The 19,626-nt window shown below is 36.7% G+C and overlaps 1 protein-coding gene across 5 annotated transcripts; it reads right to left on the bottom strand.

Annotated features, from left to right (window-relative positions):
* Positions 1-1,427: 1,427 nt before the first annotated feature.
* Positions 1,428-11,791, bottom strand: LOC136237337 (methylmalonic aciduria type A homolog, mitochondrial-like). 5 transcript variants are annotated; one of them, XR_010692423.1, is made up of 6 exons: positions 11,702-11,791; positions 11,542-11,612; positions 11,232-11,495; positions 6,760-6,885; positions 6,319-6,457; positions 2,470-2,599 (listed from the first exon to the last, which is right to left on the bottom strand). XR_010692423.1 is itself a non-coding variant. In XM_066027663.1 (5 exons), the coding sequence occupies exons 2-5, from the start codon at positions 3,089-3,091 to the stop codon at positions 1,713-1,715; spliced, it is 375 nt and encodes a 124-aa protein (XP_065883735.1). In that variant the 5' UTR covers positions 3,092-3,097; positions 3,182-3,551; the 3' UTR covers positions 1,428-1,712. The 5 variants fall into 5 exon arrangements, 1 of the variants encoding a protein (XP_065883735.1); XR_010692429.1 differs by having other exon boundaries at positions 11,542-11,635; positions 11,702-11,777; XM_066027663.1 differs by lacking the exons at positions 6,319-6,457; positions 6,760-6,885; positions 11,232-11,495; positions 11,542-11,612; positions 11,702-11,791 and adding exons at positions 1,428-1,848; positions 2,682-2,781; positions 3,036-3,097; positions 3,182-3,551 and having other exon boundaries at positions 2,517-2,599.
* Between the last annotated feature and the right edge of the window lie 7,835 nt (positions 11,792-19,626).

Genomic DNA, 19,626 nt, shown 5'->3' with positions numbered 1-19,626 from the left:
CTATACTACATGTTGATGGGGTTTCCAGACTTCAAGTTGCCACTGGGTCTGGGATTTTTTCCTCTAATTTCAACAATGCCACACATTGTTCTCAAAATCATATTCACAATCCAGCACATATAATATGCAGCATGATGCATACTGTTACACAATGTTTGTGGTGCAGGTGCCATGGCTACCTCACTTCAGATATATTTATTCTGTTCTAGCAAGTTTGAAAATGTGACTGTTATGTCATCTTCCCACACCTAAATAGTTTCTATTGTTTGAAAGATTTGTTGTAAAGGTGTGGCTATCATTAATATTGTTATCACTACCAAGGGTTCTGAGCTGTGCCAAAAAAAGGTCTCTGCCATGTCTGGTATATACAGAATATGCTAATAAAATTACTGCCTCATTTCAGTGCTGTGATTCAATTTCAACACTAAGAAGTAAATTACTTGCTTAACCACAGAGGAGTATTTATTTAGATACATCAGCTTGCATCCATTTACATCATACTGATAGCACACTGTCTATCACTTTTCCCTGATTGATAACAGACTATCAAGTAAACATGTAACAAAGTTCAAAATAAAGATGATATCATATATACCCAAGGATGTTAAGGGGAATTACCTGGGAATACCTTATAGAACAACTTCAAACTGTTATGCAACTTGTGATTAATTGCTGAGGCAAGCATACACTTAGCTGACTTCACTGTCAATATACCATCATCCCAAATTGGTAATGTTACAAGTTACAAGTGCACACATTAGGACCATGAATTCACACATAAATAAAAATTTAAAAAGCAATATTTTAATAAGGGTAACAAGTGCTTTCAATGGGAAGCACTGTTGGCTATGTGTATTAAACTACAGATATCAGGATAACAGCTTCTTTCTCAACTTCTATATAGCTCATGCATGGCATACCAAAATCACCTCAGGCAATTCTGATGTGCTACCTTAAACATCTCCATTTTCTTCCTTTGCCATTTCACATACTTTATAATAACTGCCATAAACAAGAGAAGGTGCAGGCACCCAAAATCCTACCTGGACTTTCACCCACTATATGAGACATGTACAGCTGGTAATTGCTTTCCCCAGGTACCCATTGATGTTATAGTTGGGTGGGCTGTTTTCCAGATGACACCAGACCACAATTTAAACACCTGAGTAGACTTGAGCAATGTGAGTAAAGTTTAAGGAAACAGCAACAACACTAATTTGGCATAACTGGGCGGCTATCTAGATTAAAGAACACCAAGCTGTAGACTCCAAAACATTGTACAAGCAATCATAGGTGATGGAGTTCTCCCTCCCTTTATTTCAGAAGCACTTGTAAAAATTCACATACTCTAATAGAACAGTAGTCAGTATACTCTAACAGTCATGTACTGCTGAAAATAGTATATATTTGACCTGCCTGTATCTTGCTGGGATACGAAGTACATAAAACATATGATTAATTTACTTAGGGCTGTGTGATGTATAAATTTGATATTATACCGTATAGAGGGAAACTTTGGTGGGGGTAAACTTTGGCGAATTGCATTTGGCGAAATAAACTTTGGCAAATTCAAGTTCAGTCTATAGCTATACAGATGCCATTCTCAGCGCTACGAGTAATTGGTGAGTTAAACTTTGTCAAATTTGTAGCAAATTTAATTCGCCAAAATATTCCCCCGCTAAAGTTTTCCTCTATACAGTATACACTAATGCTTATACTCCATTGGTTAATTTGTTTTTAAACACTTCTAACAGTTGATCAGCAGCCAAACCAGGCGAGATTGTTCCTGACATCACCTTCATCTCCATCTCATTCATCATGTACACTACCTCAGGATGATGTTGAAATCTAGGTCAATAAATCAATACTTTATATCTCATACTAAAGCATCAACACATTTACTTTACAACCAAACAGTTGCATCAGTAGTGTATTGTGTCAGGATATGGCAGGGTTAGCCCTGTTTTTTAAAATTTTATTTAAAAAAAAATTTGTTTAACACAAAACAATTCGAGGTGTACTTGAAGTGAAATCACAGGATGGCTAACATTCAGATATGTACCAGAGGAGGTTTATCATCATTCATCACATGGACTACATCAACACCCCCAAAGAATACAGTGTCCTGCTTTTCTAGCTAAGAAACAAGCGTTGACAACTAGCTAGCTGCTTGGTTGCACAATCCTACACGTATGAGTGATGAGCCTCCTGTGGATATGTTAACATGAAAAATATTGAAATGTTCTAATAACATTATAATAATTATTATACGTACTCTAACAATTGGTTTTTGTAACTTGATGGTGTAATTGACAGCAACTGCTCAAACAACTGATAGCTAATCATTCCACTGTTCAAATACAGACTGAATCTTATTCACTATTTACAACAAAATTTATGACCATGCAATTGTCATCATGCATGGATAAACAATATATGTGCCCCCAAAATCTACACACACACACACACACACACACACACACAGACAACATGGCATACATATCAATTGCTTATACTTTTGCATCAGTTGCCATTGTATATTGCTCCACATCCATGTCTTTCTCTGTTCTTTTCTTCTCTCTTTGATAGTGCCAACCTCCTGGATACAAAAACCATGTGGTATCGTGGTATTACACACATGCACACGCACACTCAAATACACACACAACAGAAGGACTAACTTCTACACCACCATTCATCATTGTGTCTCCATCACACTCTAAACTTCTGATGAAACTCAATTCATTGTTTAGTAATTGTAATACAAAAATGTGACCGGATCTGCATGCGAAAACCCGACATAATGGTGCATTTTTCAAATTCTTTATTATTGAATATTTATAATCTACTTAGTCAAGTGTATGCTCTGGCCACGTTTCAGCCTCATATAGCAACAACTTTTGGAGTTGCAGCCCTACAAAGTAGCAACAACAAAAAGATCGATTTGTACAGCAAGTATTGGGAAAATAAATTACATGCGCTTACAAAAACGGCTGTAACTTACAAATACAATGCAGTACAGGATTGCAACTTACACCATTGTGTTCGCCATGCATAGGGGAGTCCATAAGTTGTTTTCTTCTATTACCATTCTTCACTACATACAGAGACGAAATCAGTGAAGAAAAATCGATCGCGTACGATCGTTTCGACGTGACGTAAACAAACGCCCATAACTTACGTATCCTTTAGTCCACTGCAACGAAACAAAGATTTTTGAACTCCTCTTGAGTAGGCGAATAAGGTGATATCCAGGGTTTTATCATAGGACCCTTCCTTCACAAAGACCAAGGCATTTAAAAATTTTACGAATTTTTTTTCGATTACGCAAATATTTTGCCCATTGCAAATCAATGGCTTATACTGAAAATTTAGGCTTGCACCAATATGTCGGGTTTTTGCAGATCCTGTCACATATATAGTTAGTTGTCCTCCCTACAGTAAAATCTCTAATCCCTTTACCATTGAGCTAAACCTATCGAGCAGTAAACACTCATGTGTAGTAACAGTGCTCGTTATAATGTTTTTTACATGATCTGTCAAAATAACAGACCAACATGCAACATAGTTGGTGATTGGTATATAATAATATGTATTTTACTAGCTTTTAAATGCTTATTTTGATAGGTCAGAATGTTGGACCATTTTTAATTTGGTCAGTCCTTGTCGGAAAAGGACAGGTGACGAATTGTTATTTTGAGCTCTGTGGGGAAGTCACAAAGGCCACTTTAGGCAAGTGGCCTGATCATTGTACAACAAATAACCATACTACACCATTAACTTACACATGAGTACAAATAAACATACACGCACGCATGCATATGCTAACTACACACACACGCATATCTACACACACATACACACACACCATCTGATAAATAACACATGTACACTGAACTTCTGTTTAATACAAATCTTAGTGAAATACCGCACAGTTGGAACACACCACAATTTTACACTAAAATTGACTGTTCTCTTAGATCTTGTGAAACTCTCCGAAAATTCTTGTAGTGGCTTATATTAGTATTATCTTTAATAGTATGGAAACAGATTTGTAGGTAAAGGCTACTCCAAATGAGATGGTAGTTTCCCGCTCTCTGCCTGCGTCACATCTGGTCTGCATGCACTACATGTAATTATTTTTCCAAAATCACTTCCTGTGCTGCTATATAGAAACTTCCCAGGGTACTGCCCTCATTTATGCAATGCTAAAAACACAATGAAAAGAAGCCAGTTCTAGTTCTGGTGGTTGCTATCTGGCAAAGAAGCCAGTTTCATGTCCCCCTCGAGATCGAGATACTCCAATAGAGCAGTCACATCATTAATAATGAAAAATTATAATAAGCTTCCCGCTTGCACCAAATATTGAAACATCGTGACGTGAAACTGCAGTCTCATTTGGAGTGGTCTAATGTATTAACTGACTACTACAGCTTCAGAAAACCAAATAGGAGGAGATTTGTGTTTTTTTTCAACAGAATTCCATAGCTCATCATTTGAACAAATAGGGTACTTCGAAAAAATTACTTCCATACTTTGCTACAAATATACTCAGGTAGCAGATGACAAAGTTTGAAGACCATAGGACCAAAACTATGAAACTAGATTGAACTAGTGATGTCATGATAATCACAATACATGATATATCATGATATACATAACTTGTGATGATACAGTACAATAGTGCAATGCTTACATCGTGCTGTAACTATGGAATTTAATTCAGGATAGTAATTAATTTGAACATGTAGTCAAACTGTACTAAAATGTTGCTTACTGCTATTTTTCATGCTGTTAAAACACTTGTATTTCAAGTTCCTCGTTTATTGGTATTAGACTAATTCATTGTAGAATATCAACTATGAACAAAAATACCAGCCTTTGTACGTAGCTGATTAAAGCCAGAAATCTGCATCAATGAAGTGAAGATACAATGTGCATCGTAATTATTGTGATATATATTATGATATACTGTATCATATTACATATGAAGCTATACCATAGAGTTGGGTTGTTAAGCGAATATATCTTTAAGCGCATACACATTTTTTGTAATTAACCATGGATGATAAGCGCACACGGCAAAATGCAATGATAGAGCTACACACAGCAAGAAATGCTGAAAAATTAATGTGCTTATACGTCTCCCTTGAGGTCTCTCTTCGCTATGTATACAGCAAATCAGCCATCTGGATAGTGATAATCTCGTTCATCACGAAGGATTTCACCCAGAAATGGAGTTAAATATCCTTACATACTAGTACTGGCATGGTTACCGGCACAAACTATTAACTACTCTATTACAATGTAATGATTCCGTGTTACACTCACCATAATTATTTATTAGGCATATCTGCCTAACAGATAGTACGATTTTTACAAAAAGTTTTCTCCGAAAATTATAAGCGCATGCGGTTAACAACCTGACTTTATGGTATGAATAGTAGTGTGCCTCTGAACTACACATGTACATTATTGCAATAATACACTGAGCTAGTAAAAACCATTGATCACAGACCAAAAGTTGGTACACTAAATTCAAAGAGACTACAATCATAGGTTTTTAGTATTTGAGCACTTTCTAGTATTAATGATCAAGTACTCACAAATACTAGTTATACCATGTGACATGTTTTATACTGGACAATAGAGATGCAACAATATATCGATATATCATCGCGTATCGTATCGTATTAAGACAACATCACTGTATCGATACAAAGTCAAACCGTATTGATACAGTGATGTTGATACAGTGATATGTAGTGACGTATCGATACAGTGATATTTCAAACCGTATCGATATATTGTGTATCGTGATATATCGACATATCGTGGCTTGTTAACATGGCTGACAATCAAATTATTGTACATTGTGGTTAAACTGAATAGCATTTAATGCTTCTCAAAAAAAAAATTAGCTCACTTATTTATTTAAAAAAACAAAAAAAACAACATTAAAAAAACAACATAGACCATTGCTTAGACTGCACAATATATCGCTGTATCATGATACACCAAAGGCAATATATCGATACGTCTACAAACTGTATCGTTGCAACTCTACTGGACAATAAGTACTTTACAACTATTTCAAGTAATACACAGTGTATAAAGTATTGATGTTAGTGTTCCTGACAAGCATTGTACATTAAATTACACTAATCAAATTCTTCAGCTTTCATGGTGACAAACACATCATGTGAGATGGGTCATGTGGCCTTAACAAGTGCTCAAGTACCAATTTTACTAATGATTACTGTTACCTGTGCATTCGCGGCATTTTCCTAATACGAACCAACATACACACACGCCTACCCGTGGTGACCAGTGTTTAGATTTCTTTCTGATCAGTTTCAGAGCACTAGTGTATTCTGCTTGTATCCTCCTAGCAACTGACAGGAGACTTTTATGGTAGCTATAACACCAATCATCTCTACATATCTTTGATTATTCCCTGTGTGTATTAAAACAAAGGAGTGTAGTGACATACACAAGCTTAACTAAATACACATGAATGTGTGATACAGTAAATCACAAATTCCCATGAACCATATACATACAGTACATGTACATGGGATTGTGTTGCATGTATAGGCATGGACACTACAGTGAGTGTGCACAAACACATCTGCATACACTAGCACAAATTCTTTTAAATATAGTCACATAGTGACCCATGTAGTGAATGTCCCCTATAGCCACTCTACTGTCTCACAACATCTTCACATATGTACAAACACACTATAGTGTACTCACTTGTAGTTCATCCCCAGCTGCTGGAAGCAACAACAACACAAAGATGTCCACCATATCAACTACTGCTATTTCAGATTGTCCTACTCGATCCAACAGTCTCCACTATCACCGTACCATATCCTACTCCTACAAGATGATGACATAACTGGAAGTGTACACTACACTATACACTGCTAGCTGTACAAGAAAAGAAGAGTTCACTAACAACCAGAAATATTAAATTTGAGTGGGCATCATAGAAAAAATAACAAGCAGAAAAACTATACCTGCAGCCATACTAGTAGACATTAAATCCCTTTTTGATCACAATATAACCATACATGGACTAAAAGTAGGGATTTACTATCCACTTACATGATATTACATGACCTCCCTTGTTTCATTGCTTCATATTGTAAAATTTCTAATTTTTCCTTACACTTGTTTGTTTGCATTTTTGCAATTACATACATACAGTAGTTCTGGTAAACCATCACATACCACATCAAAGGATGGAATGGTGCCACACCCATTATAAATTAGTTGCATGACTGAACATGTACCCCTTTCCGAAAGGTAAAGCGGTTATTCTTTTCATTTTAGCTATATATTGCAAAAGCAAGGAACAGTACAAAAACTGCTCCTGCAATCAATCCAGTTAACTACAGAATTTACAACTGAACGTGGTCCCAACTATCAATAATAACTGAAACACAAAGTGGAATACTACTGCTTCAGTTATAGCTATGTCTCACCTCATTACAAATGAAGAACAGTATACGAGAAGCGACTCTGCAATCGACCCAAGTCACACAACAGAAATTAAGGTACTGAATCCATCCTGTATTACCATGAACAGTACCTACATGGTAGTAGTTCCGCATACTAAACAAGCTTAATAACAATTCCATTCTGTGTACAAATGGACCGTCTTGAGGGCCATGTTATGGTGTTAGCTTAGATCAATAGTCTTGCATGACCAAACTGCTTTCTTTTTGAATGACACATATCAAAACTTTTCAAGTATAGTATGTGAGACTATATTAGACCAATGTTGTAGCAGCACTCTTCACCCTCATAGTTTTCATGGTGAGTCATTCTTCCCATTGCATCCAATGTGCTACAAAGAAGCCAAACAAGTACACTCAGGTTCCCAGCTCAATAAGCGATAACATTTCCATTTCCATATCAACATCAACACATACCAGGGGTATACAGGCAATTTTTAATATAAAACAATGTGACAAATTGACAGCTGAAACATCTGCATTCATTATGGTAGGATAAAATGTTACTGTTTTCTCCAATGATTGTTACACTATTTGAAAATTTGCAGCATTACAAGAAGCTATTGTGTTGTGCTACATATCAGTATACCCTACAAGTTAAGGTACTAGGCGGGGAGTAATTTTGTTCAAGTATACTTTTTATTGTGAACCACAATACTGTGTCAAAGGGGTGTTACTGTACCGTAAATTAGTTGCTCACACTACCATAGGCGGGGAAAGTCACGCGTGGGAAAAAGTTTGCAAATTTCATGATTGCAGTAGCTATTGCAAAACTTTTACGCCGGTTAGCTTGCTAAACTCTTGCATTTGTACAGTAAGAAAATTAGTATGCACAATCAGCATCGCAAAACTTTTATGCCGGTATACACAGTGGAGTGCAATTCGTGAAACTTTTCTCATGCGTAGCTTTCCTCGTTTACGGTATTGCACATATAAGTTCACATTATGTTCTACAGATACAATGAAATACAGAATGAAATTTATTTGCTATATGTACATAGCATCCAAACATCAATATAATTATACTGCTATAGTTTGTGATTTAAACTAAAACTACTTTTAGTAAGACAAATATGTATTAGTTAACTAAAACTATAACTAAAAACAAAAACTAAAAAACAATGGAATAATTTAAATCTAAAACTATAATGAATTGGGAAAGACTACGTTAAACTATAACTGTACAACTAAAACTAAAACTAAAACCAAACGGTTTATATAAGTTTTACTAAAAACTATATAAGATTTTCACATACTAAAACTAAAACAACACAGAGAATATAACCATAACTAAATGGAACTAAAATTATTGACGAAACTAACTATGACTATAATCAAGAGCAGCATTTATTTATTTACTCTTGCTATAACTAAAACTATAACTCCTTACTAAAACAACACTAGTGCAATGTCTGTAATCTACAACTTTGGTCAAAGTGAAGTTTAGTACTGTAGCTGTTTTCCAAGTAGAGTCAAAGCTGTGTGTGTAAGTAGCCATAGACAGAATTGATCAATAGTCAAGAGAAATTTTGATGAAGGTCAGTGATCAAAATCAAATATCACTGTAAAAGTATCATATAGTACAGTAGCTACACGGCACCTGAGCAGTCCAACACTCCGCAAACTTGGCATACATTAATTAAAATCTCGTGTCTCAATGGGTGACTTTTAAAGCCAGTACACGATCAAGCTTGTTTCCCATGCATATTCGCTGCCTACTCAAGAGGAGCTTTTTGTTTCATTACATCACATCGAGGCGATCATACATGATCAATCTTTCTTCCATGATTTCATCTCTGTATGTACAGTGGAACCTCAGTTATCCCGACACCACTTATCTGGACTCTCGGTTAACCAAACTACAGAAATGACTGTTCTATTAGGGTTGTTGAAAACACAGATATTCTATTTTTTATTTTATTTATGCTATTTTAAGGTTATTCATACACAGTTTCAAAGATACATACTTTTCATACTTATGGACCACCCCTGGTCCCAAGGGGTTTGAGGTTCCACTGTAGTGAAGAAAGGTGATTCAAGATAAAACTTACCCAGCATGCAATAAATTTCGAATTCCCTATCCATGGCAAATACAACGGTGCAAGGTGTAATTCTCACTACACTGTATATCATTACATTCACAAGTTACAGTATTTATTTTCCCTATACTTGCTATGTACATTGATATTTCTGCTATCGATATAACAGAAATAATAACAGGTTGAAACAACCTGTTAACCTGTAAAAATAAATACTGTACATAAGAGGAGTTTGAAAATCAGTATTGTTGTTGTACTGCATAAATAGATCTATCTTCTGGTCAAACTTTTATTAACCGGTTGAAATACTGTGTTCTATTGATATATTTCTGCTATTGATAATGTTGTCATACTTGCTATCAGTGTTGGGAGTAACGCGTTACGAAATATTATTACTTTCGTGGTAACTAAGTAATATAACGAAATACGCTATAAAAATCAGTAATATAACTCAAGTTACTTTACTTACAAATGTAACGTGTTACCTAAGTAATATAGTTACTGTAATGAATCTAATATTATTACTACATGTAATGCAGTTACTAATCTCGTTAGTAATCCACTGAGTAACGCCTAGCCACAACAAAGTAATGAAGCCTACTGAATGAAGCTCATTCACCAGCTTCTTACTTATAACCAAGATTTGCACATTGTCCAACAACGCAATCATGTCAGGTGATAAAGTGGTAGTTTCACACATGACAGCTTAAGGCCGTGGACACAAAGTAATATAATATGTAATATTATTATAGTTACTTTATTTTATGTGTAATATGTTATAGTTATATCCCGGTACGAGGGTGATATCATTGTTATTACATGAGTCCGAGGCGGAGCCGAGGACGAGTGTAATAACAATGATATCATCCGAGTATACGGGATATAACTGTTTTATATCCCAGTGCGCGGGAGTGCGCAGAAGTTTACAGATAGTAAATTAAGTTCCGGTTTGAATTCCTGTCACTGTGTTCAAGATTTCGTCTGAATTGTGTGGAGATTCTACTTCGTAGCTACAAGAGAGACCTTACATACTGCCTACAAACTGTAGCGAAGGGCGGTGTTATGAAGCAGCGGTTCCAGGTACGATTCGCCTTCGTCAGAAATTGGTATGGTGGTGTCGCGTGGTGTGCAAGAGAAAAATAAAGACCAACAAGTGGCTACCATAGTCCAAGATAGAACGATGAAGCTAGAGGAAGTTATTTCTTCACCATAGTGACCGTTGGGAGTGATTGCTGGAGCGAAAATCATCACGGACTATTCTTGACATTTGTTAAACTAGTTATCACGGTATTGGTAACTTGTAGTGTTATTGTGTAAAGGATTAACAGTTTTCTTGTAAGATTTAGGTAGTTTTAAGTGCTGTACTGGTGTGTTTTGTATCAATATTTCCTTATTTGGCTCTTTGTTCCATTGGTAAACAATGCCATTCGTGGTTATTATGATGTCACGAAAGAGACTGAGTGGCTCCGTAACAGGGTGATAAGTTAGATATCACTGGGTGATAACTAATATATCGTACAGTAGCAGCACCGCTCTGTCTAGCTGTATGGTAGTTACAACCCAGCGCGGCGCTTTGATACTCCCACGCACTGGGGTTTAAGTAACTGTAACTAAATAGTTCAGTTGTAAGTAATATGTAATTAGTTACTTTTACAAAGTAACTTGCCTAACACTGCTTGCTATTGGCTGTAACTCCAAGTTGTTAGTTGAAACTTTGCCAGAGTACACATTTGGCTAAGTAGAATTCGAAAAATGCCGGTCACATATCCTGATATGAGTACAAAATCTCAAAACCTTGCACACAGTTTCAGAAGTAGTGGACCCTTGGTGAACCCCTTGGAGTGTGCAGTTATATTCTTGCATAGCCAGACCATCTTGTGTGAAGTGCTGGCTATACAAGACTATGCAATAGAATCTCTGTGTAATAGATCTATTTTTAGGAGGGATGTAAAGGATCTATGACATTACACTGTCACCTTCATGTCCCTTGTCTCCTCTCACACTACCACCTCCTCCAGAGCCAGACTCTCAAATCCTCTTATGAACACTAGGTGTGCATTAATAGGAGAACTAAGAGCACAGTGCCAGAGTTAACTCGCATTTCTGTTTTTATCTATTTCATTCCAAATGACATACCCATTATGGCATATACGCCGAGGTATACACAGTGCTCTGGCGAGTACAGGTGTCTTTTTGATTGACGTAATTTTCGCGTAAGTTTTAATTTTACACGTTAATTTTATTACAGTATTTTAATTGTGAAAATGATTATTCTCGCGCTCGATCTTTTTACGCACCCTGTTACGCGCGAGACAAGTGTGCTGCCATTCGTGAAAAGATTACATTGCTCGAATAATACAGCGTATGTAGACTATTTTGTCAGTCACATAGCTACCTCTGTGCATAGTTGATAGCTATATAGTCTGGAATTTCACGTGAGCTTCAACAGCTAGTTGATTAGCTTTGAATAAATCCAGAAAATATTCAACACTCTTAGCAGCTCCCTGTCACCCCCACCGTTCGCTAGCTCCGTATTACTAGCTTCTATTCGCGTATTTTCTGTGGCTCAGGTTTTGATGGAACATTTTGACAATTCGGGCCTGACCAACTTCAAGATGCCATAACTTGTAGTGACTGTTCTGTTGAATATTCCTACCACCACGCCCCTTTCGGAACTTTGTCCTGTTCATCCACAAAGAAAACTTGACATGTTCTGCAGACAGTGTGGAACGGAGTTATCTATTCCGTCTTGGTCATCATGTTACTCAGACCTAATTCTTATTTCATCCAAAGTAGTTAAACTCTCAAGGCAATATTAATAATATTATTCACTTGATTGTATGCATGATATGACAGTCGTGTAGCAAAGTTAATACACTATTATCCGAATCATCTCTGTATGCCAAGAACTTTTGGAGTTACAGTATATAGTATAAAACAAGACAGAGGTATGCCTAGGATTTTTCAAAGAGGATTTCCACTGGAAAGTAGATGCAAAAACTCTGGGGATGCAGCCCCCACATGCTGATGACAATTTTACAGGTTGTCAAAAGCCAGTAGTCTGACTGCTACATAATAATTTAATGTACATTAAATACATCAAGTTTAGTCACTGAACTGACCTACATTGTAATTATCTTGATCACACATACACAAGCATACACACATGTACGCGCACACACACACGCACACACATGCACGCACACACACTCACACATATCTTATATCAATGACATAGTTATTTTAGTAAAGAATATACTATAGCGGTTATAATTTGTTTGCCGCCTTCAATATCATGCAATAAAATATAATACATATATAATATATATACCTAGTTCTAACTAGTTAGCTAGCTAACGGTTTAGCAACAGAGTACCAGTTAACATTACACATGCAGTACATCAAGAGTGGTGGTAATCAATGACAGTAATGAGTACTCATGTAGTCCAGTTAAGAACTTACAGTAAATACAGCATAGAATTATGTACCAAGGACCATGTACATTTGATTTACAAAAATAATAATCCTAGCAGGCTAATGGGATATTGCTGCAGATGCAAGTTATCATAGATAATAATAATATTGTAGCAGATTGTAAGTGTTACATGCGGAGACTGTTCTATTAGAATATCTCACTGACTGCTCTAGTATCTCGATGTTGCATAACCATTTTTGGGAGGGATTGTGCCCCACCCCTGCATAGATAATAGTGTATATTGATGTAATTGATTTTTTGTTTGCAAACACATCAACAACAGCGCTATGGCCTAGGCTTGCTTGCTACTTAACTGGCAATTTTAGTAGGGGTTTCTGGAAGCCCCCCCGGAATGCCCCTGCAAGACCTATACAGTGTTGTATGAAAATCTACTAAAATGTGTCTAATGAAATGACTATAACTAATGAACATAATAATACAGACTTGCAATTGAAACTTGCACTGTTGTATTTGCCATAAACAGACTCAACATAATAACTGATTACTGGGTACTATCAAGCCAGCTCAGAGCACTTTATGGCTTCCCCAATATTGATTTTATTTTTCGAGTTTTTTGAGCATAATACAATTAATAATTTTAATGGCACCGTATCTAATATGAAATAGTATGAATTAAGCAAATGTTGTACCGAGTTTGATGCTTTTATCAAAAAGTGAATGATTTTTTTTTGCTTAGCAGATCTACTATGTAGCTGAACTCTCTAGGGTGTCTTGTTTCCAGCTGATCTCTCTACAGAGTAATTTTTGTTTAGCTGATTTCTCTACAGCGTGATTTGTTCTAGTTGATCATTCTACTGGGTGACTTGTTTCTAGCTGCACTCTCTACAGGGTGACTTGATTCTATCTGATCTTTCTTCAGGGTGACTTGTTTTTAACTTATCCTTCTACGGGATGATTTGTACCAAGTTAGTCTTTGTATAGGGTGATTTAAAATGTAGCCAATCTCGCTACAGGGTGACTTGTTTCTAGCTAGCTGATCTCTCTACAGGGTGACTGATTGCTCTACAGGGTGACTCCTTTTTGGCTAAACTCTCATTTTGTTTCAAGCTGATCTCTCTACAGGGTTGCTTGTTTCTAGGTGATCTCAATATAGGGTGACTTGAAAATTAGTTGAACCTTTGTAGTGTAACTTATTTCAACCTGATCTCTCTACAGTGTGATTTGTTTCTTAACTGAATGCTGTACAGGGTAATTCGCTGATCAGTCTATTGAGAGATTTTTTTTTGTAGCTAAACTCTCCACAGGCAGCACAGGGTGACTTGAAATGTAGTTGGAATCTGTGCAGGATGATTTATATCAAGCTTATCTCTCCACAAGGTGCAGGTGGTTTCTCTACAGAGCAATTTTTTTTCTAGCTGATCTCTCTACAGCAAGATTTGTTTCTAGCTGATCTTTCTACAGGGTAACAGTTTCTAGCTGATCTCTCTACAGCAAGATTTGTTTCCAGCTGATCATTCTACAGGGTAACAGTTTCAAGCTGATCTCTCTACATGGTGACTTGTTCGTAGCTGAACTCTCTACTGTGTGACTTGCATGTAGATGACTCTCTGGATGATGATTTATTTTTACAGTATATACGTAGCTGAAATCTATACGGGGTGGACTAATTGTAGCTGAACTATCTACAGGTGACTTGTTTGTAGCTGAACTATCTACAGGGTGACTTGTTTGTAGCTGAACTATCTACAGGTGACTTGTTTGTAGCTGAACTATCTACAGGTGACTTGTTTGTAGCTGAACTATCTACAGGTGACTTGTTTGTAGCTGAACTATCTACAGGGTGACTTGTTTGTAGCTGAACTATCTACAGGGTGACTTGTTTGTAGCTGAACTATCTACAGGGTGACTTGTTTGTAGCTGAACTATCTACAGGGTGACTTGTTTGTAGCTGAACTATCTACAGGTGACTTGTTTGTAGCTGAACTATCTACAGGGTGACTTGTTTGTAGCTGAACTATCTACAGGGTGACTTGTTTGTAGCTGAACTATCTACAGGGTGACTTGTTTGTAGCTGAACTATCTACAGGGTGACTTGTTTGTAGCTGAACTATCTACAGGGTGACTTGTTTGTAGCTGAACTATCTACAGGGTGACTTGTTTGTAGCTGAACTATCTACAGGGTGACTTGTTTGTAGCTGAACTATCTACAGGTGACTTGTTTGTAGCTGAACTATCTACAGGGTGACTTGTTTGTAGCTGAACTATCTACAGGTGACTTGTTTGTAGCTGAACTATCTACAGGTGACTTGTTTGTAGCTGAACTATCTACAGGGTGACTTGTTTGTAGCTGAACTATCTACAGGTGACTTGTTTGTAGCTGAACTATCTACAGGTGACTTGTTTGTAGCTGAACTATCTACAGGTGACTTGTTTGTAGCTGAACTATCTACAGGTGACTTGTTTGTAGCTGAACTATCTACAGGTGACTTGTTTGTAGCTGAACTATCTACAGGGTGACTTGTTTGTAGCTGAACTATCTACAGGTGACTTGTTTGTAGCTGAACTATCTACAGGTGACTTGTTTGTAGCTGAACTATCTACAGGTGACTTGTTTGTAGCTGAACTATCTACAGGTGACTTGCTTGTAGCTGAACTATCTACAGGTGACTTGTTTGTAGCTGAACTATCTACAGGGTGACTTGTTTGTAGCTGAACTATCTACAGGTGACTTGTTTGTAGCTGAACTATCTACAGGTGACTTGTTTGTAGCTGAACTATCTACAGGTGACTTGTTTGTAGCTGAACTATCTACAGGTGACTTGCTTGTAGCTGAACTATCTACAGGTGACTTGCTTGTAGCTGAACTATCTACAGATGACTTGTTTGTAGCTGGACTCCCTACTGGAGGACTTGTTTGTAGTTGAACTCTCTACAGGTAAGTTGTTTGTAGCTGAACAGTAGCTCAACTCTCTACTGGATGACTTTCTTGTAGCTGAACTCTCTACAGGATGGCTTGTTTGCAGCTGAACTCTCCACAGGGTGATTGTTTATAGCTGAACACTCTACCAGTAACTCATTTCTAGGCTGAATTCTCTACCAATCTAAAAGGTGGCTTATGCAGTTGTAGCTAAACTCTGCATAGGCTGATTTGTTTGAATGCTTTACAAGGTGATTTGTTTGTTGCTGAACTCTCCACAGGGTGATTTGCTTGTAGTTGAACTCTCTCTCTACTGGTGAATTGTTTGTAGCTGAATTTTCCTAGCTTGTAGCTGAACTTTGCAGGGTGAATTATTTGTAGCTGAATGGGTGAAGTGTCTGTAGCTGATCTCTATACACAGGGTGATTTGTTTGTAGGAATTTTAAACTAGAGTAAGTAGAACATAGTGCATCAAAAAAGTACTGAAACAAGCTTGAGTTAATGTATTATGACAGCAAAATACTGTAACATAAAAAGAAGTGAATATCCATACTGTGCTGTGGAGTTTCTCTAATGAAATGCACAGTAGGGATATTCACTTCTTTTTGTGTTACAGTATTTTGCTGTCATAATATACCAACTCAAGCTTGTTTCAGTACTTTTATTGGTGCACTATATTCTAGTTGATCCCTACTCTAGTTTAAAATCCTAATTTTTTCTATACTTGTTCCTGCTCTTTTTATATATAGAACTGGTGATCAATCTACCTAAACATAAAGATGAATAATTCATCTTTATGTTTAGGTAGATTGATCACCAATCAATCGTTGTAGTATATCAGTACACCAATCTTTAATTGATGTAGCTATGGGAAGTCAATCAAAGAAGGCGCCATCAATTTTTTCGTTAAACACAAACTGTAATTTTGCACATAGATTGGTGTACTGATATACTACAACGATTGATTTAATAGATTAATTTATATATATTATGTCTTATGGTTTAAGACAAGCGTACAGGAAATAAGAAAGAAACCTAGACATAGGGGTACCAAGAAGCTTTAAAGCAGCTGGAGCCCTGGCAAGGCAAACTCACACACATGCAAAAAAGAAACAAAACACACACACATGCAAAAAAGAAACAAAACACACACATACATCAAATATTAGTTAAATAAATTAGTTTAACAGATCTGACAGATCCCATAGTTCTGAGGAGTGAGCACTGAAAATTCTGTATGAGCAGGATATTGCAATTCTGGCAGCTTGATCAACCAATGGCTTAATAGCTCTGAATGGTAACTTGCATGCACAAGATACATTGGTTAGCAGTGTCGCAGATATAAAGTGCCCTAAGCAGCCAATCTCAGTTATATACAACAAGCTGGGCATACAGCTGTAAGCCATTACATCATCAGTGTTCATAGAATGAAATAGCTTAGTGCAAAGAACTTACACAGCAAAGTGGTGCATTAAGAAATGCAATTATGCAAGTGATTAAATCATGCCAACTAATCAGCACATGCCTGCTCTACTTTGCTAAGATTGAGTTCTTCCACCAGTCATCTGGAACAGTCAGTTGAACTTAAGGTTACGGTATAGTCACGGGCAATCGTTCAAAATTTTGAATGCCTATCGATACTTTTTGAGAAGGCCATAAAACCAGTCTAGCAGCGTAAAAAGTTTTAAATGAAGGTGAAGCCCTTCATATTTAATGTTTTTATGTAGCTACAGTGTAGTTTGAGGCAGGTGGAACACTACAATTTGTTGTAGTAACACAAGTAAGTCAGCCCATACATCGCTCAGCTCCAGCTGTCACTACCATGTTTTTCCGCCGCCAAATACAACAAAAGCTGTAGGCTCTATTGGCTTTTCTGGGGCATAGTGATATTGTATATTAAATTTATTAGGTCCTGTGGAAGCGTTTTTGGCGTGTTTCTTCCCAGTGACTCAGATACATGCCTTCAAAGAGCTTGTTTCACTCGAAAAAACTACTAAAAGTTCAATAAAACGTCTATACAACCAGTAACTTAAAAAATCGCTTCCACAGGACCTAGATATTTAAATTGTTTAGTCACTTGTGTTGAAATTATAAGGATTCAGTAATCTGTTAGTCTGGTTTTTGGCGGCGCATTTTTATAAAACATCGCTCTATTGTAGACCACACACCCAAGAACAGTCGTTGTTCTGTAGTAAAAACAAACAAGCACAATTAGTTGTATTGCTAACACAACACAGTTGTTGAAATTATTTATCCCTGCCTGGTTTAAAGCAGGTTTTGTAATTTGTTCCGCCCACGCATTTAAAACTATTCCGTAACCTACAATTAACAGTGTTTATTGTTTTAAATTTTTACCCAGTGTATATCAGTTAAGATAAACAAGCAAAATAGAATGAAATAATTTAGTGCAACTTACAACACAGCAAAGCAGCGCTAGCGTGTTACAGGTTTTGACAATTGAATTCGTTGTTTTGGTGATTGAATTCATCACTTTGGAAAATGAATTCGGCCCCCAATGTCTCAAGATGAATTCTAATGCCAAAATGACGAATTCAATTGCCAAACTGAACCTGTAAGAAACACAAGTGATTAAACCATGCCAACTAATCAGCACATGCCTGTTCTACTTTGCTAAAAATGAGCTCTTATCCTATTGACAATGGGTGTAGGATAAGAACTCATTTGTTTCTTGTGTGTTTGAGTTCAACTTTTTGTTCCAGACGATGATGTGTATGAGTTAACAGATTGTTCCAGACGACATTGAACAATCTGTCGTCGTCTGGAACAATCTGTTGAACTCGAGTGCACGAGAAACAAATGTACCAGCCAGCACAGAAAGTAGAGCAGTGCACATTAAATAAATTATTAGCTAAGGAAGCCACTAATGCACCATCACGAATAAAAATTAACAGTTTGTGACTTTTTCACTGTTTGATGTCATCACTAGGCATCATTTAGCCAGAATAAAATTCTAAATAGAAAATTTTTAAAATTCCATAATTTTTAGAAGTCCATAGAAACTTTTTTGAAGGGTTTGGAGTTGATCTGAAGACATTTTTGGGCTTGACTGTGCCTAACCAATATTGCCAAGCTGTCATGAAGGGAAATTGAGGCTGGTTATGGGTGATATTTTTGGCTGGAAAAGCCCAATTTTGCATGATCCCTACTATACAGTACTACCGTACTGTACGGCAGACTAACATGGATATATCAGACAAACACTCAAAACACACAACAGTCACTTATATAATATAATTACCCATTAACATACAGCTCTTGTAAGGATGTCGAGCAACTTCCATGATCGGCATACTTCTTAGCCACATTGATCAGGTCTTGACCAAACCTGATGGGAGAATTCCACAGCAAGCACCAGACCCTCCTTTGTGGGTTTGTATGGACATTGCAAGGCCTAAACATGGACAAACCAAGTGAAAAGTTTTAAGCCACTTCAATGGAAGGAAATATTCAGTGTAAACTGAAACACGATGGTTATTGTGGCTGTAATTATTTAGCTAGCTACCTATAGTATGTTCACGTTGAGCTGAATCCTCAAAAACATTTAATAACTCATTGATGCAATTACACACGATCTTGAAATTTGGCGCATTTGTAGTACTGCTTGACCCGCTAAAAATATTTTAAAATCTTTTTGTTCAAATATGACATAATATTTACAGCCAATCAAAATTTTCACAATAAATTTCC

Source organism: Dysidea avara, chromosome 1 (assembly GCF_963678975.1).
Source record: "Dysidea avara chromosome 1, odDysAvar1.4, whole genome shotgun sequence".
Taxonomy (NCBI): domain Eukaryota; kingdom Metazoa; phylum Porifera; class Demospongiae; order Dictyoceratida; family Dysideidae; genus Dysidea; species Dysidea avara.
This window is presented reverse-complemented; position numbering and strand designations above follow the sequence as displayed.